This window comes from Falco naumanni, chromosome 10, assembly GCF_017639655.2.
Source record: "Falco naumanni isolate bFalNau1 chromosome 10, bFalNau1.pat, whole genome shotgun sequence".
Classification (NCBI taxonomy): Eukaryota; Metazoa; Chordata; class Aves; order Falconiformes; family Falconidae; genus Falco; species Falco naumanni.
Window position 1 is genome coordinate 2,910,121 of NC_054063.1, and position 24,374 is coordinate 2,934,494.

Sequence of the window (24,374 nt, forward strand, 5' to 3'; positions counted from 1 at the left end):
ATACTAAGCATTTTTAGGAGTATCTCACTAATGAACACAGTCCTTTGAATCCAATCTGAAATTTGCCTTATTTGAAGTATTTTAATATGTTTTGATTCACAAATTTAACCTGTTCTACTTTTACATTACAGGACCTAAAATCATTAGTACCACACCTGAAATATTTTCACCTTCAACAGGTTAGTTCACATAGTTGACCAAACTAGTACTTACGCACTTATATATTTCAAGTATGTGTTTATAAGGTAAGCACTATCCTATTTTGTGCGATACAGTAGCATCACCAGTTTCACATGCATAAGATGTAATGATGAAAAATAACCTGGTATCATAATTATCACCAAAAAAAAATCCCAGAGATACTTCTTAGACATCTTAATTAAAAAAAACTACTGAGAACAGTGTTTCCAGAGTATACTTAGGCATTTCCAGATATCAGTAATGAAATATCTCTGCTAGTGAAAAAGGACTTCTGTTTTGTCTCTGGTGGATGGTGAGACCGAGCGTGCCCCCAGCAAGTCTGCAGGTGACACCAAGCTGAGTGGCGCAGTGACGACCCTGAGGGAAGGGATGCCGTTCAGAGGGACCTGGACAAGCCCCAGCAGTGGGCCCACCTGCACCTCCTGAGGCTCAGCCAGGCCAAGTGCCAGGTCCTGCACCGGGGTCGGGGCAGCCCCCAGTATCGATACTGGGTGAAGGATGGAGAGCAGCCCTGCGGAGAGGGACTTGGGGGTGCTGGTGGGTGGAAACTGGGCGTGAGCCAGCAACGTGCGCTCGCAGCCCAGAAAGCCACCCGTGTCCTGGGCTGCGTCACCAGCAGCGTGGGCAGCAGGGCGAGGGGGGGATGCTGCCCCTCCTCTCCGCTCTGGTGAGAGCCCCCTGCAGCGCTGCGTCCAGCTCTGGGGTCCTCAGCACAGGCGAGACATGGGCCTGTTGGAGCGGGGCCAGAGGGGCCACAGAGATGGGCAGAGGCTGGAGCCCCGCTCTGTGAGGGCAGCTGGGAGAGCTGGGGCTGGTCAGCCTGGAGCAGAGAAGGCTCTGGGGAGACCTGACAGCCGCCTTCCATACTTGAAGGGGGCTCACGGGAAAGGTGGGGACAGACTTTTTAGTAGGGCCAGTAGTGATAGGACAACGGGCAATGGTTTTAAACTAAAAGAGGGTAGATTCAGACTAGATACTGTCGCGATGGAGGGAAGACACAGTCACTCAATATGAGTGATCAGCAGACTCTGTTTATTGTGCCTTACAGTCACCTTTTATGCCTTGTTATAATTAGCTCATACATATTACAAAAGTTAAGCTCATTATTGGTTAGTTGCCTAAATATCAAGCCTGCCCCTAGTTTCTCTTCTGTAGTTATCTGTTCCCACCTGTAACATTCTTTTCCCACCGCGATCTTCCTGTTATTGTGTAACAAGAACAGCCAAGGATAGTGTATTTTTGCTTTACTTCAGATAAGCTGAGAGCGATGTGCATTTTTGTCCAGCCAGCTGGACTACGTCTATGTGACCTTTTTCAGCTAGCCAGTTATCCACAAGATACAAGAAATTTTTTATGATGAGGGTGGTGAAACACTGGCAGAGGTTGCCTAGAAAAGCTGTAGGTGCCCCATTCCTGGAAACGTTCAAGGCCAGGCTGGTTGGGGCTCTGAGCAACCTGATGTAGTTGAAGATGTCCCTGCTCATTGCAGCAGGGTTGGAGCAGATGACCTTTAAAGGTCCCTTCCAACCTAAACCATTCTGTGTTCATATGATGTACAATATCCCACAAAAATGTCATTACATTTCTTAGTGGTGATGGCCATAAAACACTTTAACAATTTTAGAAGGTCCTCATGGAATGGTATGACTGTCTATACCCAACCCCTACAGCCTGATCCAAGTATAGAAATCTCTATATATTGATCTTGAATTTATTAGAAATTCCATTAATTTCCTTGAAGAAATATGGTATTGTGAAAAAGTTACACTGTCAGCTGTGGGAATAACAAAATACAATTCCATCTCTCCTGCTATGCAGAAGTATTTATGCCATATTCACTTTAAAGTGATGCAGAAGAATGTATAAAGCTTCTGCAAGATTTCCTGTTTAGTATAATATCTGCATATAATAGCAAAGGAATAGATGGATAGCTTTTATCAAATGTTTTTTTCTAAAAGATAGTGGGGTTTAGTAGTTGTTACTACTAACAGTTACTCAAGAGAGAGTGGTTTTGCTTCAAAAATAATTTTCAACTTGTATAGGATATTATAAATCGATTATCAAGAACTATTCCTTATCCTTTAATTTTGCTTTTTTTTTTTTTTTTTTTTTAGTGGCAACAGTGCAGCCTAAAGTAACAAGAAGCTTTACCACAAGTACCCTGCCCACAGTACCTCATATTTCTTCTTCTGCAGCTGCTGTATCAACTGAGACTACAAATCCAACAATAACCTCAAAAATCACAGTTCCAAGGACCTCATCAGCATCACCCCTTGTCATAGTAAAGTCAACAACTGGTAAGTTTTTAGTGTTACCGTCTAAAATAAATTACAGTAAACCCTCTCTATACATAGCTGAGATAGCACTCTACTAGGGAAGCATTGCAAGCTGACTCAACATCCAGGCATAAGACTCCAGACCATACCACAGGGAAAGCCAGCTTCTAGAAAGGAGTTTGTAAACCAGAAACTTCCAGAAGTATAGGTTGAAAGTGCATGTAAAGAGAAAGGATGTAGGGCACTAGGTTAAAAGCACAGCTGAGAATCATTTGTGTGACTTATCTGAGAAGCACGTTAGAAGTTCTGTCAGCAGTGAGCCAGCTCAGCTCCAGTTGGCTTTATTAGCTCGGCTTCAGCTTCTTTTCCACAGCTGGTTCAGTTATGCAGTCATATTCAAGGAGGACCCAACCTATCAACTCTGATGAATGTAAGCAGGCTCCGAAGCCAAATCACACAGGTATCAGTGTAGCAGCTTTGTCTAGGATTACAGAGTCCTGCTGTCAGAAGAATGACTTCTCCAACATAAATTACTTTCCATTTCTGTGGCTTGTGGAGAATCATAACATGTAGCTTCCCACCAACATGCACTTCAACTAATAAGCCATCCTGGACCCAGGCTGTCAGGGAAAGCAGAGCTGAAAAGTCCCACAGGAGTCAAAACACAGCTTCAAAGGCTTCATTGTGACTCCTAAGAGCTGTGCATTGGGACAAGGCAAGTCCTATATTGTGATGCTATTTAGCTTTGTAGTACAAATTACAGGAAGCTGAAACTGTGGCTGATTTGGAACATAAGAATAGCCAATGAAATAGTCATTTGGGCAAAGCCCATACAGACCACTCTAAAAATGACAGCAAAGCTGACTTCTTAGAAAAATTGTATAAAAAATAATCTAATACAGGAAAAATACAGAAAAAGAGAACAAAGAAAGATATGAAACAATAGAAAACAAGTAGGAGTAGAGAAAGATTTGGAGAGCTTAAGAGAATATGAATACAAACAATTACACGGAAAATATTCAAAAGATCAAGGGTGAAAACTGGGTCTGTGGAATATGGGTAGCTTCTTCATATTTTATCTATTTTAAAATATTCAATGAATTGATTACTCACATTATATCATTTACCTTTACTCCAAAAGAGCATACAATGTCAGTTTTTACCACACCAAACGTGACTACAACCATCACTGTCCCCTATATAACTACCTCAACAAAAAGAACCATGACCACTACACCAAAGCCTACGGCTGTTGGCTCCTCAACTGCTGCTTCAACAGAGACAGAACAAGTAAGGTTCACCACACCACCCTTCAAGACCACTATCAAAAAGGAAACAACCACCTCAATACCTACTCAAACCACATCTCAGATCACAACTTTCAGCAAACCTAAACTAACAACAGTAGGTAAATACCACTTTCTAAACTACCAACAGGAAGTAAATATCACTTTTTTGGTATCTGCCAGGTGAAGCAATCACTCACAAGACACATGTCAATATACTCCTTATAAAACCCCCAAGCATTCTTACTATTTGTCTTAACATTGCAAATAGATAGCAAAGGACATGGTTAACTGAAGAAGTGTGATAAAAATAATGGAAATGTATGTGTCTTGCCAATGGAGCAAGCATCTGACATCCAAATATCTTAAACATAACATTTATCTTCAAGGCCATACTCTACACTGCTTTCAAATACAGGCAAAATCTCCATCTGTACTTCAAAGTGAGTTCTTGAAAACTCACAAGTGACAGAATGTATGTTCCCACTAGCCCTTGTAACAAATTCTCCCAAAAGTAAATATTAAAAAAAGGAAATTACACTGTGGGATGTCTGGTACTCCATATGCCAAAAAGGACAGTCCTCTGAGGTTGTGGCAACATGAATTGCTAGGTTCACAACTGACACCAGAGGCTGGGACAGTGTGTGGGGAGCAGTCTGCTGTAGTGGGGGCGCAGGCATACACTCCCAATCTATGTGTTTCCCACAAAATACTGTTGGGGTGCACACATCTGGGTTGTCTTGTGCCAGCAATTACAGCCTCCTCCGAGGAAGTACCACAACTCACTTTAATTAGGAACTTTACCAGCTCCCAACCATTACTAATATCCGTTCTTCCTTACTTTACAGAAAGTAAGGGAACCCAAGCGACCACTCTGTACCACCAGGTCCCTGTAGGTGAGTAAGAGGGAGCTAGGTGGTACCCTTGGCCTAAGACTGCTTTACTTAGCCCAGCTTTTCCAGATGATGTTCTTGCCCAGTCTGGAACACCTTGGAGGGAAGACATGCACATACAGAGAGGCTTTTCTTCCCTCGGGAGCTCCAGGAAGAGGCAGGGGTTGCTGAATAGTCACAGGGCCCCATATTTTTTTTTGTGGGGGGGGAAGCCACTGGCCCATTTTTCCCGCTTGCCCAGTAAGACTCAGTGGGGTCTGGTCCTGACTTTCTTACCCCCACCCATTCCCTGGGGTTTCCACCAAGAAATTTCCCACCTCCTTTGCCTTCCCCTCTTGCCCTACTACCCTCAATCAACCTGTACTTTTCTCTCTGTAGTTGTCACCCACAGAAGGTCAACGAAGCCACACATTGTCCAGCATCTCATCACACAGAAGACCACCTCTGCCATATCTGCCAGCAGCACCTCTGTCCCAAGAGAGGTCAGCCTTGCCAGCAGCCCAGAAGCCCCACTGACAAGGATGTTTCCAAGCCCCAGCTCTTTACCTGCCACCTCAGTGTCATCTCCTTCTTCTCCCTCCTCAACTGTGTCCTCAACACAGCTGAGACCATCATATCCTGGTAAGGCTCCCTCCTGCTCCTCCCCACACTCCTTCAAGCTCCCACTGTTCTCTTCTAAGCAGCACAACCTTCACAGGCTTCAGTTTTGGTACTCACTCTCAATTTCCACTAGTCCTGTTAAGGGAGTCCTGGGACGCAGGGGTCCTGGGACTGGCCTGCACGTGACCCTGACTGCGTCCTCCTCCCTTGCCACCGCAGGGGTTTGGCTCTGGGGCACAGGCCTTTGTCAGGGTACAGACATCCATGAGTTCCTGCCCTACAACTGACAAGCAGAGACAAGCTAATACACGCTCCCTCCCCTTACAGTGGTGCGTGAGAATGCACAGTGCGGGGAACAAAAGGCAGTGAAAGTAGAAACACATCTCCAGTTCCGATCTAAAGACAGTTTTGGGTAAAAGACAGTAAACAAGGCATGTCTCCACCCAAAGGATGGCCGGGCCCAGGCACACCCATGACAAGTGTGGGTCAACAAATACCACCTCCTTGGCCAATGCAGACCCTGGGAGTAAAAGTCACCAGGGAGGGTGGGCAAGAAGGTGTACGCTCAGCTCCAGGCTAAGTTCTCCCACTTAGACCCATCGGGCTCCACATACTTGGGTTGCCTTGGTGTTGAACAGGACAGCCTACTTTGAGGAGATGCCACAACATACTTTGCCTAGAATCCTTCCCAAGACTCAACCATTCTTTTCTCTCCTCCCTTTCTTTGTAGCAAGGGAGCCAACCAGAGCTAAGACTCCAACTAGTAAAGTAGTAACAGGTGAGTGCTCTGGTCAGGACAGAGCTGTGAGTCATCCATGGCCAATGCACGTCTCCCTTCATTAGCCTCGACTCCCCTTTGGATCCTTTACAGCGCAGTCTGCATCAGGCAAATTGTAGACTATCTGTAAACCAGTGGAATTGCACATGAAAGTAGTGATAGCCCTTCCCTTCTCAAGAGCTCCACAAAAAAGGACAGAAACAAACTGCGAGAAGACAAATGTCAAAATGATCACCACCCTGCAATTCCCAGAAGCTGCCGAACGGGATGGGATATACTGGGGGATGTGGACCAATACATTCATATTTGAAACAGCAACAATTACTGGGACCTGGTTTTGTCTTCCTTGTCCGTATCATAGCACGAAGAGTTTACCCCAGAAATGCCCACATTACACACCTTCCCATCTTACCCAGTCATCCTTAATTGACCTGTGCTTCCCTCCCGGCAGCCTTCACCCACACAAAGCCCACTATGCCACACATTATGCCGCCTGTCACCATGCAGAAGACCACCACCACCACCCCTGCCAGCAGCACTTCCAGGACCTCTGCCTCCAGAGGGGCCACCCCCACCAGCTCCAGAGAAGCCCCTCTGACCGGGATGTCTCCAAGTCCCAGCTCTGTGCCAGCCCCCAGCAGCGCGCCCAGCACCCGGCTGCCATCTGCCACCACTTCCACAGTGTCCTCCACCACTTCCACAGTGTCCTCCACCGCAGCCCCAGCCACCAGCCCCCAGCCTTCGCCTACGACCCTGAGGCCCAGGCCCTTTTCCCTGACGACCAGAGCTCCAACAGAGTTGCCTCCACTGCAGTCCTCCGCACCCTCCACGGTCAAAACCAGCCCGCTGCCGTCGCCTGCATCTTCCTCCTCCTCAACTGTGTCCTCAACATGGCTGAGCTCCTCACATCCCGGTAAGGCTCCATTCCTGTGCTTCCTGCTGCTGTCACCTGCTCTTCCCACCTCTCACACTAGCTGTCTTCCATTCTTCCTTCCTAGACGCACACGCTGCTCAGGCTGTTGTCTTAGTACTTGCTCTCTGTTCCCACTTACTTTGGAAGTGGCACTTTGGGATGGCCCTGGAGCACAGGCCTGTCCCACGGGGCTGGGCTGCCAGTCTGGGAGGGAGCAGAGGGTGCGCTGTGCCTGCCCTGGGGGGGGACATCCATATCTGGGGGCGCTCCTTTTCCAGGGAGAGGCAGAGGGCGCCGGCTTGATGAAGGAACCTGTTAGACACTGTCCCTAGCTCCTTCTTCTAGGGGGAGAATCTGGATGGGGATTCTGCGGGCAGGAACCGCCATCCCACTGCTCCCTCTTGCCCATCAAGACTCAGTGTCCATGTTCCCTGCAGGGCACATCTGCCCACCTCCTTGCCTTCCCCTCTTGCCCTCACCCTCAGATGACCTGTGCTTCCCTCCCGGCAGCCTTCACCCACACAAAGCCCACTATGCCACACATTATGCCGCCTGTCACCACGCAGAAGACCACCGCCACCACCCCTGCCAGCAGCACCTCCAGGACCTCTGCCTCCAGAGGGGCCACCCCCACCAGCTCCACAGAAGCCCCTCTGACCGGGATGTCTCCAAGTCCCAGCTCTGCACCAGCCCCCAGCAGCGCACCCAGCACCCGGCTGCCATCTGCCACCACTTCCACAGTGTCCTCCACCACTTCCACAGTGTCTTCCACCACTTCCACAGTGTCTTCCACCGCAGCCCCAGCCACCAGCCCCCAGCCTACGACCCTGAGGCCCAGGCCCTTTTCCCTGACGACCAGAGCTCCAACAGAGTTGCCTCCACTGCAGTCCTCCGCACCCTCCACGGCCAAAACCAGCCCGCTGCCTTCGCCTGCATCTTCCCCCTCCTCGACTGTGTCCTCAACATGGCTGAGCTCCTCACACCCCGGTAAGGCTCCCTGCCTCCCTTCCTGCCGCTCCTGCCTGTTCTTCCCAGCTCTTTACTTCTCCTTCCATCCATCTCCATTATTCCTTCCGAGAGCCATTCTCAGCTTGTGCATTTTTTTTGGTACTCGGCCCTCCCTTTGCGCTGCCCTTGGCCAGCCTAAGACCTGGTGCAGGCCTGGGCCTGTGTCCTGGCTCTGAAGTGGGATGAAGCCAAGTGTTTTCCCAGCAGGTTTTGTGGTGCTGTATTCCAGCTGTGTGTCCAAGCCAGTGTGGGTAGTGCACAAGCGCTTTAGCTTTTGCTGAGGGTTGCTAACAGTGTCCAGGCCTGCTCTCTTCCTCCTCCTGCCAGCCAAGGAGTGAGCAAGAGGTTGGTTTGGACCTAGCCAGGATGGCTGACGCAAAGGGAGTGACCAAGGAGACGTGCCACCCCACAGAGAGCCATGCTGAGCAGCAAAATGGGGTGGGGGCAGTTTTTCCCAAGTAGCCATTGCTCAGGGACTGGCTGGCCATTGGCCACCACTGGGAGGTGGCGAGTGGCTGCCTTTCCGTCTCCTGGGTGGGGTTTAGTGTGGTTTCCCTTTAATTTGTCCATACCTGGGTGTTCTGTGGGGTTTTGTGCTTTTGCATCTCTGACTCTCTCTGTTTGTGCTGAGGGGGCAGGAAGCGAGTGGCTGGGTGGGTGCTTGGCATCCAGCCAGGGTCAGCCCGCCACTGACTGGCACACGTTGGGCTGTGCTGGCACTAAGGGGGATAAGGAGGCTTAAGGAAGAAGCCAGAAGCCCAATTTTCCTTCTTGCCCTGCAAGACTCAGTGCGCCACAGGGCTGCGTTTCTTGCTCGAGGCCCTGCAGGGCGCATCTGCCCACCTCCTTGCCTTCCCCTCTTGCCCTCACCCTCAGATGACCTGTGCTTCCCTCCCGGCAGCCTTCACCCACACAAAGCCCACTATGCCACACATTATGCCACCTGTCATCACGCAGAAGACCACAGCCACCACCTCTGCCAGCAGCACCTCCAGGACCTCTGCCTCCAGAGGGGCCACCCCCACCAGCTCCACAGAAGCCCCTCTGACCGGGATGTCTCCAAGTCCCAGCTCTGCACCAGCCCCCAGCAGCGCACCCAGCACCCGGTTGCCATCTGCCACCACTTCCACAATGTCCTCCACCACTTCCACAGTGTCCTCCACCACTTCCACAGTGTCCTCCACTGCAGCCCCAGCCACCAGCCCCCAGCCTACGCCTACGACCCTGAGGCCCAGGCCCTTTTCCCTGACGACCAGAGCTCCAACAGAGTTGCCTCCACTGCAGTCCTCCGCACCCTCCACGGCCAAAACCAGCCCGCTGCCTTCGCCTGCATCTTCCCCCTCCTCGACTGTGTCCTCAACATGGCTGAGCTCCTCACACCCCGGTAAGGCTCCCTGCCTCCCTTCGCACTGCTCTGCTTGCTGTTCCCATCTCTCACGCTCGGTTTCTTCCATTCTTCCTTCCTAGACGCACACGCTGCTCAGGCTGTTGTCTTAGTACTTGCTCTCTGTTCCCACTTACTTTGGAAGTGGCACTTTGGGATGGCCCTGGAGCACAGGCCTGTCCCACGGGGCTGGGCTGCCAGTCTGGGAGGGAGCAGAGGGTGCGCTGTGCCTGCCCTGGGGGGGGACATCCATATCTGGGGGCGCTCCTTTTCCAGGTTGAGGCAGAGGGCGCCGGCTTGATGAAGGAACCTGTTAGACACTGTCCCTAGCTCCTTCTTCTAGGGGGAGAATCTGGATGGGGATTCTGCGGGCAGGAACCGCCATCCCACTGCTCCCTCTTGCCCATCAAGACTCAGTGTCCATGTTCCCTGCAGGGCACATCTGCCCACCTCCTTGCCTTCCCCTCTTGCCCTCACCCTCAGATGACCTGTGCTTCCCTCCCGGCAGCCTTCACCCACACAAAGCCCACTATGCCACACATTATGCCGCCTGTCACCACGCAGAAGACCACCGCCACCACCCCTGCCAGCAGCACCTCCAGGACCTCTGCCTCCAGAGGGGCCACCCCCACCAGCTCCACAGAAGCCCCTCTGACCGGGATGTCTCCGAGTCCCAGCTCTGCGCCAGCCCCCAGCAGCGCACCCAGCACCCGGCTGCCATCTGCCACCACTTCCACAGTGTCCTCCACCACTTCCACAGTGTCCTCCACTGCAGCCCTGGCCACCAGCCCCCAGCCTACGCCTACGACCCTGAGGCCCAGGCCCTTTTCCCTGACGACCAGAGCTCCAACAGAGTTGCCTCCACTGCAGTCCTCCGCACCCTCCACAGCCAAAACCAGCCCGCTGCCGTCGCCTGCATCTTCCTCCTCCTCAACTGTGTCCTCAACATGGCTGAGCTCCTCACACCCCGGTAAGGCTCCATTCCTGCGCTTCCTGCTGCTGTCACCTGCTCTTCCCACCTCTCACACTAGCTGTCTTCCATTCTTCCTTCCTAGACGCACACGCTGCTCAGGCTGTCTTTTCAGTACTTGCTCTCTGTTCCCACTTACTTTGGAAGTGGCACTTTGGGATGGCCCTGGAGCACAGGCCTGTCCCACGGGGCTGGGCTGCCAGTCTGGGAGGGAGCAGAGGGTGCGCTGTGCCTGCCCTGGGGGGGGACATCCATATCTGGGGGCGCTCCTTTTCCAGGGAGAGGCAGAGGGCGCCGGCTTGATGAAGGAACCTGTTAGACACTGTCCCTAGCTCCTTCTTCTAGGGGGAGAATCTGGATGGGGATTCTGCGGGCAGGAACCGCCATCCCACTGCTCCCTCTTGCCCATCAAGACTCAGTGTCCATGTTCCCTGCAGGGCGCATCTGCCCACCTCCTTGCCTTCCCCTCTTGCCCTCACCCTCAGATGACCTGTGCTTCCCTCCCGGCAGCCTTCACCCACACAAAGCCCACTATGCCACACATTATGCCGCCTGTCACCACGCAGAAGACCACCGCCACCACCCCTGCCAGCAGCACCTCCAGGACCTCTGCCTCCAGAGGGGCCACCCCCACCAGCTCCACAGAAGCCCCTCTGACCGGGATGTCTCCGAGTCCCAGCTCTGCGCCAGCCCCCAGCAGCGCGCCCAGCACCCGGCTGCCATCTGCCACCACTTCCACAGTGTCCTCCACCACTTCCACAGTGTCTTCCACCACTTCCACAGTGTCCTCCACCGTAGCCCCAAGCAGCAGGCCCACACGTACCTCTGTGCCCCTCACTACTTCCACATTTAGATCTGCTGAGAGTACTCCATATTTTTCCTCACCAAACACAACATTTATTCCGTATGGTGAAATACCTTCATCAGTACCTCCTACCACTGTCTCCGCCAAGTCCACTCCGGTGTTGATCCCAACTGCTTTAATTACAACTACTCTTGCTCCCGGTGTTATTACTACTGTTTCTATGGAATCAGCTGAAACGACTTCATTGCGAACAACATTAACCACTACTCGCACCACATCATCTTCTTTTTCCACCTCTGGACTTTCAACAACTTCATCTTCTGTTGGACCATTTATAGTGCCACAAGGTAAAGTATATCTGTATAATTTCCCTTGTTTTTAGCACATCTTTTCTTGCGTGAGTGTATGAATTCTCACATTGCATATTCTTTGTCCATGATACTATTTGTATGCACTGTCTCCATCTCCTTGTCCTTTCTGCAGTTATTTTTTGTAAAGTATTTGTCTGAATTCCTTCATTTCGTAACTGGGTCCCTGCTACATACTGGTGTAAACATGAAAAAGCATGAGTTAAGGAGGCTGACAGGATGCGTATGAGGAAAGTCACAGAATCGTTTGGTTTTTAATCTTAAAATCCCAGCTCAATATTGTAAGAGAGCAAGATACCAAATAAAAGGTATCTTAACTTACCCTGCTGTTGCCCTGTTAGGTCTCTTAGACTTTCTGCACACTAGAGCATTGTTCAGTTTCCCCTCTGCAGCAAGCCTTTTCTCTGTTTTCAGGACACAGTGATGTTTTTTGGCTCCTGGTGTTACTACCTAGTATGTTCTGGCTAAAGGAATGCCACATCCTCCATTTTCTGTAGAATGTCACGTAAAGGGAGGCACACAAAGCAACATCCTCCTTACTGGTTTTAAATGGAAGCATCCTAAGGATGATCAGTATAGGAGTCAGGAACACTGATGCGGACACACAGGAGACATCTATACATTGTTAACTGTGTTCTCTATAGGTGGCAGAGACCTAGTTGCTAGCCCTACTTGGAAACCGGGAGGCAGACAGGTTTTCTTCAATGCTCCCTATAATATGGACTAACCCTTCTAAGAATAAACCAGAATGAGATGTGCACTGTGAATCTCTGAACTGAAGGTAGATTTCCTGCGTGATTATGTTTTACTTGCTGTGTTTGTTTTAACCACTGTTTGAGGACCCAGAAAAGAGTTACGCTCTCCGTTTCAGCTACATTGTTGAACTTTCAGTCCAGAAAGAAAAGTTAAATACTAGCCTAGCTCCTAATTTCTAAGATACTGGTATAGCACCTTGGTCTGGGGTCCAGGCATTGCTGTGTTTTCCAACGGCAAGTTCCCAAATTCCTACTACAGTATTAACTGAGCCTTCCCCGTAACAGTGTTCAGGTTTACATCCATAACCTGTCTTCAAGCAGGGAACCCAAATGTGCTCAGAAGAGCATTGTACGGGAGCAGCACGAGAGGTACATAAATTGCCTTCATAGTATTCAACATCTTTGTTCTCCTTAACATAAACTTCAAACATGGTCTTTAAACTCGTAGGAAAACCTGTGCTTTCAGCCAGCGCTTTGCCTCATGAAGCGCTTAGTGTCTTGCTTCAAGTCAGGAGAAAATGCAAGACACAGAATCATTACCCACGACGTAGCTCTCACCTTTCTATCCACTCAGCAAGACTTGAGTCAGGCATTTCAGTTGTGATCTGCTGGCTGCCCGAGTCAGTCCTTAAAGAGTATATTTAGCGTTTTTCAAAAAAAACCCCCACAAAACTATTACAAAGTCTGTGAACCAGAAATAACTCCAGCAGAATCAGCCAGCTGGTTGTTTTATTTGCATCTTTGTGTTCTCATCAGTGGATTAGAAGGTTTTTTTCCTGCTGGACGGGGGGTGCGCTATATTCCTTAACAGGAATTTTTTTGCCTATTCCTAATTCCTGTGACTTGCCTTTTCTTAGCTGCCCTGCAGGGCAGCCCTCTCAGGTATCTTCAGTGCCTAGTTTAAAACCCACTCATGCTGTTACTTGTGACTTACTGTCTCATGCAACAGGAACAGTTTTCCATGAAACAGAGTATGGAGGATTTTGGCATCCAGCAAAGGTCACTTGAGAAGACGTTAAGATAAATTTCTGCTCTATTTTTTTTTCTTTTTACATTTGACAGAGCGTTGTGAAGAACACAAATATGAAGAAAAAATAACTTACAGAGGCTGTTCTACAAACGTCACTTTAAGCCGGTGTGAAGGATCGTGCCCATCTTCCACAAAGTAAGGGGGAGCTGACAGACTGCAGGGAACTGAACTGGTTTCTTTTTCCGCAGGTGGCCAAACAAGGTAGTGATCCATTAACGACCGCTGCTTTCTGGTGCAGGCAGAAATATGTGGTTGGCAGCCACCCTGCAACAGAACTTTGCAGTATAAGCCAGCTAACTCAAACCACTGCTAATAACATCTTTAGTATGTTGGGATTTAGAATTTAAACAAGAAATGTTGTCTCAGTTTAAAAAAAAAAACAAAACCAGACACATTATGCTGCAGGTTTTTGGGCCTTTGCTGGTTTTGGTTTTGGGTTTCTTTTGGTTGGTTTTGTTGTTTTTTTTTTTTAAAGGGCAGTTAGAGCACAGATACTTGTTTTCAAATAGCCAAGACGACAAAGTAAGAAATTTCTCTCACCTAAATACACGATGTTAGTTCAGTTGTCTGTTTTCCCAACAGCGTAACTCAGGGATGGTGTAGGCCCAGGTGGGCTGCCAGCCTGTGCACTCCTGCTTGCTCAGCAGCAAACTACCCGGGGAATCAAGGCCTCAGTGAAAACTAACTCCCTGCAGTGGCCTCACAGAACTCAAAATCATTTGGAAAAAAAGTTGTAAAAGTTTCCAGCCAGGTCTGAGGCCTAACAGCTACAAGCCCTTTGAACATTCAGTCTGAGAGGTGGGCAGCAGCTCAGTGCGCCTGAACTCCCACCGCCGTCATCGTGAGGACTTAAAATAATCCCTTCCCGCGCTGTCTGTGGTTCTCTAGTTGACAGAACCATTAAGCTCTTAGTAGTTGCACTCCTTCCTGTAAACTTCCACCAGAAGACAAAAATAAACGTTCTAATACTTGAAAAGCTGTGAGCCTGGAGTGCCATATACAGCCTCCTGAGCCTCCCTCTCTTCCCAACAGGTGGGACGCTGAGAAGATGCTGGTCAGCACCGCCTGCGGCTGCTGCAGGCCGCTCCAGCTGCTGAAGAAGGAATTCCAGCTCCCGTGCCAGGACCCGGATAACCCCAGAAAAAGGCTTGTTACAGAAATAATTGTATTTAACAGCTGTGTTTGTGACTTTGAAAGTTGCACACACTAGTCAGAGCTCCAGATGGCCTCAGCTACTTTTTTTTTTTTAAAAAAAAAACACAACCCTTAAACCACTGATCACAATTTAACACTTCCACAGTGGCAGCTCACTGCTGGGAGTTCTCTGATTACGCAGGGTAGTGCTGCGGTGAGGCTTCCCGAGCAGCGGCGATGAACTTAAGGGTAATTTATTCCTTATCAGGAAGGGTGGGGGGTGCAGGGGAGGGGAAAACCAAGCCCAAAACCACCCACCACTGGCCAGGGTGGGAGGGAAGACCAGCTCAGAGGGGTCTCGCCTTGCTCGGGGTGATATTTAACCAGAGGCTAAAAACTGGCACCTACACTGTGTGGTAACAGAAATCTGACTTTCAAATAAAGCAGAAGGAACTGAATGTGTTAACTTCTCATTATTTGACCAATTATTTCAATCGAAAACTGTCTGTTGATTTTACTACAGTTGAACCAGCGACAGAATTACTTACTGTAGAAAAGAAAAATAAGTATCTACAATGAAAAAACAAGAGAATTTCAAAAACAGAGATAACAGTTAATCCTTAGGAACAGTTAACAAACCATGGCCTTGGGAGAGAGAATAGACACCATAAGTAGGTCAAGCCAAGAGGTAAGGAGATAAGCTGAAGTAGAACCAAATGGTTAATGAGACTAATCAGAAAATTACTTGAACTATGTGTGAACTGCCCTAACTAGCACACTAAAAAGATCCAGCCTCCAGCAGTGAGCCCCCTCGCCCCCCGGTGACAAGGAGAATGCCCTACCTGGACATGGAGACCAAGCATGGAAGAACCAGTGAGAACGAAGAGTGACTAAACAGAGTTTCTGCACCTTCAACAACTGTTTACAAGGTTTTACTATGTGTTACAGGCTCACGCGCACCAGGTGAACCCAGGTTTGGGATAAGTCCAGGACCTGTGGAATCACCCATCACATCACTGAGAGAAGCGGCCGAGGTGGCCCGTTCCCTCTCCTGAGCTCGGACACAGCACCTGAGCTCAGCACCACAGCAGCTGCTGTGAGAAAGGCAGGTGCTACAGAGCCCAAAGCCTTCCTCCATGCACCCTCGCTGTGCCGGGACAGTCCCAGAAGCAGGTTAGCATGGACAGGCGGCAGCTCTTGGGCAAGGCAGAGATTTGCAGGGCATTTTCTCTGCAAGCCACCAAAGGGCCAGCGTGGCCGTGGGCACAGGGGCTGCTCGCTCCCAAGGATCTGCGCTCGCGGCCAGCAGGCCAGTTCTTCACTACGTTAGTGGCCGGTCATTTCAGGAGGTTGTATGAACGCACAAAAGCTCACAGTGCCCAGGTATTTATTTCTTTCAGCAAGTTTTAGAGAAGTACTAAGAACATGACGCATACATTTAAAGCTTGCGGGAGGTTATTTAGCAGTCTGATACTTCCTTTACAGCAACATTTTTTTTTTTTTTTTTCTTTTTTACACAAGTCCTGCCTGCGGGTAATGCAGGTGTGTGCTTCAGTCTCAGCCACACCCCGCTGTTACACCAGTTCACTGCAGCATGTACTGTTAATATACTCACTGTTGTTAAACACTACAGGAAGAAACATTTCACAGCAAGTTGTGGGTTTGGTGTTTTGTTGTTGGTTTGGTGTTTCCCCCCCCCCCCCTTTTTCTTTTTTTTTTTTTTTTACAGCAGCATATTTGTACCATGTGACCAAACACACCAACAAAAAAGCCACTAAGGAATTCCCTGGGGCAGCAGAGCGCTGCAGGCGAGGGAGGGCTCAGCTGAACACAACCCAGCAGGAGTTCCCAGTGAGGAATTTACTGTTACACATCAAGTGTTGTTCCATAACAAGTTGCAAGTATTCCCCATGCAAGTATTCTTTACACTTCCATGCCCCCAGACAATAAAAGGACAGTTTGATTACTGTTCTAATCATTTATTTAATCTTAATACGTTCTTCTGATGAATATAGTCTAATATATAGTCTTCTATATGAAAATTCTCCACTTAATTTGACAGAACTTTGTTTTATACAAATAAGACAGTCACCATAAAAGTTACATACTGGAGTGTAGGTCAAGAATGAACATATGCTACCTGTTTCGCTATTCAGTTATTTTCACATGTCAATGCCTGAAAATACTGTACTTAAACAATAACACTGTTTACTGCAGAAATTACTTTGTCTGCTCGACAGGATACATCACTTTGGTAAGTTAACCATCATTCACAAAAAAAAAAATCAAGTATTTGTCCTTAATTTGTTCACTTTTCTGCTCATGACTTCACTACTGAGCTGACATTTAATACAAAGTGTGAACAGTCATAAGCTTAACAAAGTCACCACTGAACAGACACTTCCCCTCACCCCTGCCTCCCCACGCTTGTAACGCACGTTTTAGCGCAGCTTGAACCAAATCAAAGTGACCTGGAGTAGCGCAGTGTCTCCTTCGGTGAGGGCACGCAATGTTTTCAGGGGACAGATACACCACAAGATCTGGAAAAAGTCCAACAGAAGCTCCTCCCCACGGCTCCCTGCAGTTCAGCACATCAGATTTTTTAACCATGCTGGTGGCCACTATGGTAATGTAACAGGACTAATAAATAAATAGACATACGGCATCCAAGGGACACAACAGAAGGTAGGCCGTTAGCATTTTGCCAACTGCCCAGCTGCTCATGATGGCTGTGTTTTCTTTTATCCCCCCAAAAAAGTGTTTGCGATCAGTATCTTGATTAGCTACATGAAAGGCCATAAAAGGACCAATTGTTCAAGAGAACTTTTGCAGACAGACCAGGTCTATAGCCAAATTTTAATTCTTAACATCCATAGTCACCAGCCATTTCTGAAAAAACACACAAATATCTCCCCCAAGCCCACACACCACCACCTTTGCTCCTCATTTTTCACCGGCACTCAAGTACGACCACTAGCCTTCAGCCAAACCAAATCACAACCACCCAGCTCCAACACTTAACACACTGAAGACTGACAGCAGGGCAGGCTGAACCGCGTGGAACCCTGTCCCCTGCTGCGCATGGGGCAGCATGACAGCAGCCTCACTAAAATGTATTTTCACCATCACCACTACCACTCAAAACCTTAATTTCATGGGCATTCATGGCTGCAGGCGTTATGAGACACCAGTGCCAGGCTTCCTTCAAATAACCGAGAAATAGTGATCCGAGGCTCGTTCTCGTGTCAGCAGCGGCTGACTTTGTTCCTTGTGACCTGCAGAACTTGCTGACAACTGCCCGTGGTTTCTAACTGCACTACCTCACCTGCCTGGTGTCCGCGGCCTTTGCTGTGCCTCAAGGCTGGAGGAGCAAGTGCCAAATTTGTGACCACCTACACCTGCAGAGAGCCCGCAAAGAGTCTGCTGATGGGGAACAAGTTACAAAGGCCTTGGTTGTGAAAACCACTAGAAAAGCTGAACATTTGTGGGCCTTCCACTCTCAGTCTCAACACAAGTCTTCTACACCAGGTTGGATATTTTTACTACCACTGACAGACAGGAAACTGTTTACATATCAGTTAATTCAACCTCCTGGAGTTTTAACATTAGTGTACACTGGGGAACAAAAATAATGTTTATAATTACATTTCCATCTACAAAGAGCGCATGCCTTACAGCCCTTCAAGGGCCCATTTCTTCCCAGGTCTCCTTCCCACCATAGCAGGCTCTGCACTAGTTTTATCACATCCTGAGGACCATTACTTGCTAAGCCTGATGGAAACAGAGAACACTGAACAGAACGTTTAACATCACTTTAACAATGAAGAAGCATGTACTCATTCACCTACCTCATTATCTGAGGTAAGCAGAAGGATTAAGAATAGCTTTTGTGTTCAATCCACCTTCCAAAACATTAAGATGTAAAGGATTACAAGATCAACACTTTACAACTCTGGTCCTGTGGCATTTTTCAACTCTAAGGATAGGTGACACTCAACATAAATGTTCACTTGAATCCGATTCAAACGTATCATGGAATCTGCTCTCCCACCCAGTACAAGCCTCATGGCAATGTTCAACTGTACAAAGTTCTGACTCTACATGAAGATCCGAGTCCCCCTCAGTGAGCAGCCCTGCACTGGTTTCAGCTCAGAGCAGAGGGAGTGCCTGTTAAAGGCACTAAAGCAGAATGTTACCAGCCCTTTCCAGTTGAAATCCTTGGTTACCACATCAAAATCAATTTCCCTTTAACAAGTTTAAAAGCCTGACCTCTGGGGAAAAAAAACAAACAAGAAAAAGCACAAGACAGCCTTCCCAGCCTTTGTGTAACACACTAAAAGCCATTTTTAATGTAAAAAGTCACTTGCCTGTACTGTACATTTTATACCTTAGTTTCAAACAAGGGTCAAGTCCTATTAAGGCAGGGAGCTGGTATTGGTTAACATTGCAGTACTCAAGACAGTGATGTACAAGACATTTATTTGCAGTATGATGACAGTGATATAAATGGAAACCCCCAGACTGGCATGGTTAATATTAAAACTGTTCTGACAGCAATTCACATAACCTCTGAGATACAGCTTCTTTACTTGTTCGTAGTGTGAGCCTATACATCTGAAAAAGAACATAAAATGTTATTGGCTTTTTAAACAGTTTGGCATTAAATGAATGCACAGTCGACTAGTGAAAGCTACCAGTTACCTTTTTTTTTGTTAGATTTCATAGGAAAAAGACCTCAAATTAAAATATTCCGAGGCAGCCGTCCACTGCGTTAATATGGCTTTTTCAAACCACAGGCTGGAGTACATCTTCCAACCCTTGTTCTAACATTTTTAGTCTTTAACAGCAAGGTGTTGGCCAAAATTTTTCTAGCAGAAGATGTTGTGGAAAAGTCTTAAGACTCTCTACCACCACTTCTTCAGAAAACAGGACTTACCACCCGAAAGTTATTTTTAGTCCTCAGTCAACTTTCATAAAACCTCGATCAAGATGCCCAAGGAAAAATATTCTTAACGTTATGTTCATTCGCTTATGTTTTCTTTTTGCCATTTTAAATAAATGAAGGAATGATTGGCTAAGAGAATTGTACTTAATCTTCTCCCCGAAGTGCACAAACCGAAACATTAAATGTTTCAAACCTTCACAAAAAGATGAGACTCTGTGGACAATACAATGACCTCTTCCAACAGGAAAGGGAACTGCTCTGAACGGCAGCTTACCAAACTGGGCCAGGGCCCGCTGCAAGCTTCATTTCTTGTTGGAGTCCACAGTCACAATTAGCTATTGCCATAGTGATTTTTAATAAATACCTTCAGGAGTTTCAGATATACCCATATATTTATTTCAAACAAGAACCTGTACTTCAGCTGTAGATACTTAAACAGCTACCTGTGCCTGGAGGTTGGGTTCAAGGCGCAGCAAACATCCGATCTGAGTGGTTTTTGTATGTATGATGCCAGCACCAACAAAGTTCGCGGGATTGGGATCCACCTCCTCAAGCAGGGCTGATCCAAAGCCAATGATCTATGGAAGAAACTCAGAAGATTTAGATGTGGGGACAGCAGGACACCAATAGCAAGCCTACCCAAGCACAGCCACTGTCAATTAGCAAATCAAATAGGATACTTAATTTTTACTTGTAGTGCTCAAGACATTAAAGAATTATCCAATACCAATTTTATTACAACAAGTTTCTTAAGTGACAGAGTGACCCTGATAACGAATTCTTCCTGAAAAAAGGTTCTTCTCAAAAATTACTGAGATAAGTCTCTCCTGGTTTTGGTAAAGCCACTCCTGTCTTACACTAGTCACTTCTGTTGTGCCTAAGGCAGCCAGTTGTACAGAGTTACTTGTTTTCTGACTAGTTGCTCTAGTGTAAATGAAGGCCTGAAGTATCTTCCAAATCAGTTTTAAGCACCAAACTGGTATTTTCTTAAATAGCTTCAAGTTTTCAGCTGCTAGTGAAGACTATCTAGTAGAGACCACGCTGAGAAACAGTCTATTCAGCCCAGTTGCACAACATGGACTTGGAGATCCAGCCGCCATACGAACCAAGATGAAGAAAGTTTGCTTATACCACGACCCTTACGCTACAAAGTAAAATCACAACACTACCTTTGCCTTTGTGATCTCTGCATCCATCGGGTGTTTTGCTTTAAAGATATTCTGTACTTCTTGTTTTGGGCTGCAAGACAAGGCAATACATGGTATCTAACATGTGTGATGTACAGCACTGTTCAATGGCAACACCAGGAGAGTTTATAACCCACAGGATTAAGCATGGGATGTGGCACCACACCAGCCATGTTCACACCATGCCATTTCCACTCCCTTGGCCCACCACAAGAGCCCCAAGGATAGGTAGAGCCTTACTTGCTCAGTTGCTTCCAACGCTGAAAAAAGTCTTGAGAAGACATCTCTGTTGGCTGGAAAAATTTATTGAGTGTGATGGGTAATTTTACTGAAAGATTCTGAAACGTTCCGCCATACCTGCAAGGAACAGAAACATGACCGGGTGCAGCACGGGGTCAGCAGTCTCAGCCCAAATGGACCAAGCAACTGAGGATGAACACTAAGCTGCAACTGTTTGTGATAAACCGTTAAGCTACAAAGAACGTTATTTCTAAGATACAGTTTTAATCCACTGTTAAAGAAGTTTATTTGCTCTGCCTAGACGGCACGTGAAAGTGAACTGGCAGAACTTCCAACAAGGAACTCTGTTTTCAACATCCGTCGCTACCTTTCTAGCTAGCGCCCATCACAAGGGTGAACACACATCCCTGTGAAAATATACCAGTAAGAACCAGTTTAGACTAAAATAACAGAACATAGCCAAGAAATAAGGATTTCCTAAAGGCTGATGTTGAGTGGACATAAGATTCTATTTTTGGTGCCTGCATTTCCAGTCCAAGTTGTTTGCAGACGTGTTCCTGGTTTTGAGAAGGGACAGGTTACTGCGTATATTCCTGTCAAGATTTCTTAAACAAACAGGAAGACTGCTGTTTTATATAGATAGTGGAAAGAGAAGTTAGAGACATTTTATCAGTAGCTACTTCATTAGTTTTTTTTAACCACATTGTTCCAAGTGGATTCCCTACCTCCTCTAGTAGCCTAAAGCTTAGTTAGATCCATTTTTCAAGTCAGTCATCTATCCAAGACAGCTTTACGTGTCCACATTCCACACTTCAGTCAGAGAACCAGGAAAAATTTAATATCTTTCATCTAAATAATTCACCAGCATTTGAATCCTGTCTTTTACCTGAATTGAATGTTCAGTATGGGAGCTTCCATAAAGTCTGACACACATTCGATGTTCACCACCTGCTGAACCTGTGCACCTCCATCCACCGTGGGGTCAACAGGTTTCGTCTGAAGATTCAGGCATAAGAAGTGGTTAAGGAAACTGATCGGGGAATTTGTAACTTTGAAAAAAAAAGTAATAGCCAATCCTCCAATAAGCCACATGAGGAATTAGCATCATGAATATTCAGTAGCACATAGAGACTGAGTGGACAAAGCTCAATTCTTGTACAGCAAAAAAGTTGTAATGTTTTGGGGTCATTGCGCCCCACCCCCCTCCCCCATATTGACACACCTAGAAACAACCACCCCTGCAATTCAAGTTATTTGGATATTCTTAAAAAAGGATGCCCTCAAAATGTATGAAGGCACAGCCAGCCTTCACAGTAAACCACACTGGACCATCTCATTTTGATGTGAACATTACATCAAACACCACTGATTACGCAGTCTCCAAGAAATCCTGGATTTGCAATACCAAGCATTAAGGACAAACTGTAAATAAAAGCCTATTTTAAAGTATTATAATCTTTGTGTACACGTATTCTACCACCTCCATCTCAAGTCTGATGTTATCTGCTAATGCAGCACTTGAAGGACACCACACCTATGGCTCTGCTACTTCATGACTGCAGAGAAACAGGAATTACATTATATATTTATTCAGCCTAATTTCTCCTTATTTTAACAGTAACAATTGTGTTTGCAACCAGAGCTTTCAGGAAAGAATCTTCCATCTCTGCTCAAGACTTATTCTTTCTACAAGAACTTTAGAGAGTTACCAGCAAATTTCTCATCTCTTCATGTTCAAGGACACCACACCTTGATCCAGCAGCTTTATTATAACTTTGTGCAGCATAAACCACAAAACCCAAATGAGAATAGACACATGCTACTGCATTTAAGGATATTTGACTGTAGGTCATCTGAGCAGATTACTGTTGGAGTAAAAGTCAAGAACTGTGTTGATGTCTTATTACCATAGAATATGAACATACGTCCTAGAAAGAATAAAAAGGCATCAGAATTTTTAGGTACGTCACATGTAATCATCTTTAACTACTTGTGCTTCAAGGATGTAATACATTTGTCTTTCTACCTTTCTTTAAAACAGCTTTTAAAACCAAAACAATTTACACTGTTTATCCTACAAGGATATTCACAGTTCAAAATGAAATAACAGATTAAAATAGACCATCAGACTTCTCCCACAGTAGCTGTCACACAGGCAGTCAAATAATTAGAGGAGGTCTTTCAGCTGCCAGAGAACATTACTTTTACTTAAAGCAGCTATTATGGTACCAAAAGCAATGCAGAAGGGGAGTAGCAAGCAACCCTAGTTGTGGCCCTTGTTCGATTCCCAGCTCTTTCCTACGCGTTTTCAGTATATTGTGTCTATCATAACACATTAATGCACATCTGATACGTATTGTGTATCATTACAGTAAGCCATACTGTAAGACATGAAAACGGAGGAGGAGAATGGTCCTTTATAACCCTGGCTGTACCAGCCTTACAACTGGGCAGCAACAGCTGGGAGCTTACAGTGCCATTCAACGCTCCTATTTCATTGCAGCTAACACAGCAGCCAAAAAGTTTAAGGAACCAAGAACCCCCGGAGAAGCCAGGGAGACACAGACAGTGAAGAGCCTAAGACAGGTTAAGCCTGAAATCGCATTTCCCTCTTAAGCAGCTGAAAAGGCAGCCCCATCCACATAACATGCTGGCATGAGGGTTCATAACGCAGACAGGCAGCCACCTGACCTGAAAGATCTTACCCAGGTTCTGTCGAAATTCAGATTTCAATCCAATTTGTAGCAACTGGTTTTCAAATAAGACTCCATTATTTTTACACACAAACCTAGGGGAAGAGAGGGAAAACATGTTTTAATTGGAGTTGTATTAAGAAATATTTAGAACCACAAAATTCAGGGTTTATACAGAGGATGAAGATTGTGGTTAACCTAGAGTGCATCAGTCTGGGAGGCCTTTGCAGAAAACTGCAGAGTTAGAAAAGACAGTTTCACAACCAAAACCACCACTTGTAGGACACTAAAAGAACTGAAATTTTTATTTGATAGGATGTCTGAGAAACTATGAAGGAAGCAACAATATGCTATACACACACACACACTGCCTATAAAGGACCAGGCAACAGACTAGGATTTCTCTTATTCATATTCTTGAAAACTTCTGAAAGTCATTAGGTTGGTGCAGAATTGAAAAGTTTGAAGCTTTGACTGTTTAAACCTGAAAGAAAAAATTCCCTTGTTTTATCTGTTCAGTACCACGTAAGTCAACTGAGAGCTGTATTCTTTTTTTCCATTTTGAGAGAGGAAGCCCATTTTGCAATGATTTCAGTCCTTTCTGTCACCCTTCACTTAAAAGTAGAAGAGGTGGTCAGCAAGTGTCAGCCTTTTGCATACAAGGCATTTAAAACATACTCCCAAATATCATTCCTTTTGACAATTTATTCTTATGTTTTCATTTGTATATTTAATTTTGCAACTACTCACAACTGGCCTTGCCTCATTTTAGAGCAGTGTGTGATAGCACTGACTTGTAAAAGCAACTCTAACCTGTGTATTCGTGAGCTTGCCATAAAATCCAAATCATCTACAGGGCTGTTCTAGCCACAAGTCTGACAGTACTGGTCTAGTTTTGCTGGTATTAA

The 24,374-nt window shown here is 46.6% G+C and overlaps 2 protein-coding genes across 5 annotated transcripts in view; one reads left to right on the forward strand and one right to left on the reverse strand.

Annotated features, from left to right (window-relative positions):
- The window catches only part of MUC6 (mucin 6, oligomeric mucus/gel-forming), a 50,269-nt gene extending 35,792 nt beyond the window's left edge, over window positions 1-14,477 (forward strand). The window contains exons 28-39 of the mRNA XM_040608850.1: window positions 132-179; window positions 2,316-2,498; window positions 4,612-4,659; window positions 5,035-5,277; window positions 5,987-6,034; window positions 6,486-6,947; window positions 7,293-7,934; window positions 8,857-9,339; window positions 9,848-10,309; window positions 10,820-11,461; window positions 13,300-13,402; window positions 14,300-14,477. Of these exons, the coding sequence (XP_040464784.1) occupies window positions 132-179; window positions 2,316-2,498; window positions 4,612-4,659; window positions 5,035-5,277; window positions 5,987-6,034; window positions 6,486-6,947; window positions 7,293-7,934; window positions 8,857-9,339; window positions 9,848-10,309; window positions 10,820-11,461; window positions 13,300-13,402; window positions 14,300-14,477 (3,542 nt within the window). The remainder of the gene's footprint in view (window positions 1-131; window positions 180-2,315; window positions 2,499-4,611; window positions 4,660-5,034; window positions 5,278-5,986; window positions 6,035-6,485; window positions 6,948-7,292; window positions 7,935-8,856; window positions 9,340-9,847; window positions 10,310-10,819; window positions 11,462-13,299; window positions 13,403-14,299) is intronic.
- Window positions 14,478-17,148: 2,671 nt separating this feature from the next.
- The window catches only part of AP2A2 (adaptor related protein complex 2 subunit alpha 2), a 47,768-nt gene continuing 40,542 nt past the window's right edge, over window positions 17,149-24,374 (reverse strand). For all 4 annotated transcript variants that reach the window (XM_040608000.1, XM_040607998.1, XM_040607999.1 and 1 more), the window contains 7 exons: window positions 23,479-23,561; window positions 22,612-22,701; window positions 21,660-21,783; window positions 20,774-20,890; window positions 20,516-20,585; window positions 19,790-19,924; window positions 17,149-19,015 (listed from right to left, as the gene is read on the reverse strand). In XM_040608000.1, the coding sequence (XP_040463934.1) occupies window positions 18,938-19,015; window positions 19,790-19,924; window positions 20,516-20,585; window positions 20,774-20,890; window positions 21,660-21,783; window positions 22,612-22,701; window positions 23,479-23,561 (697 nt within the window). In that variant the 3' untranslated portion in view covers window positions 17,149-18,937. The remainder of the gene's footprint in view (window positions 19,016-19,789; window positions 19,925-20,515; window positions 20,586-20,773; window positions 20,891-21,659; window positions 21,784-22,611; window positions 22,702-23,478; window positions 23,562-24,374) is intronic.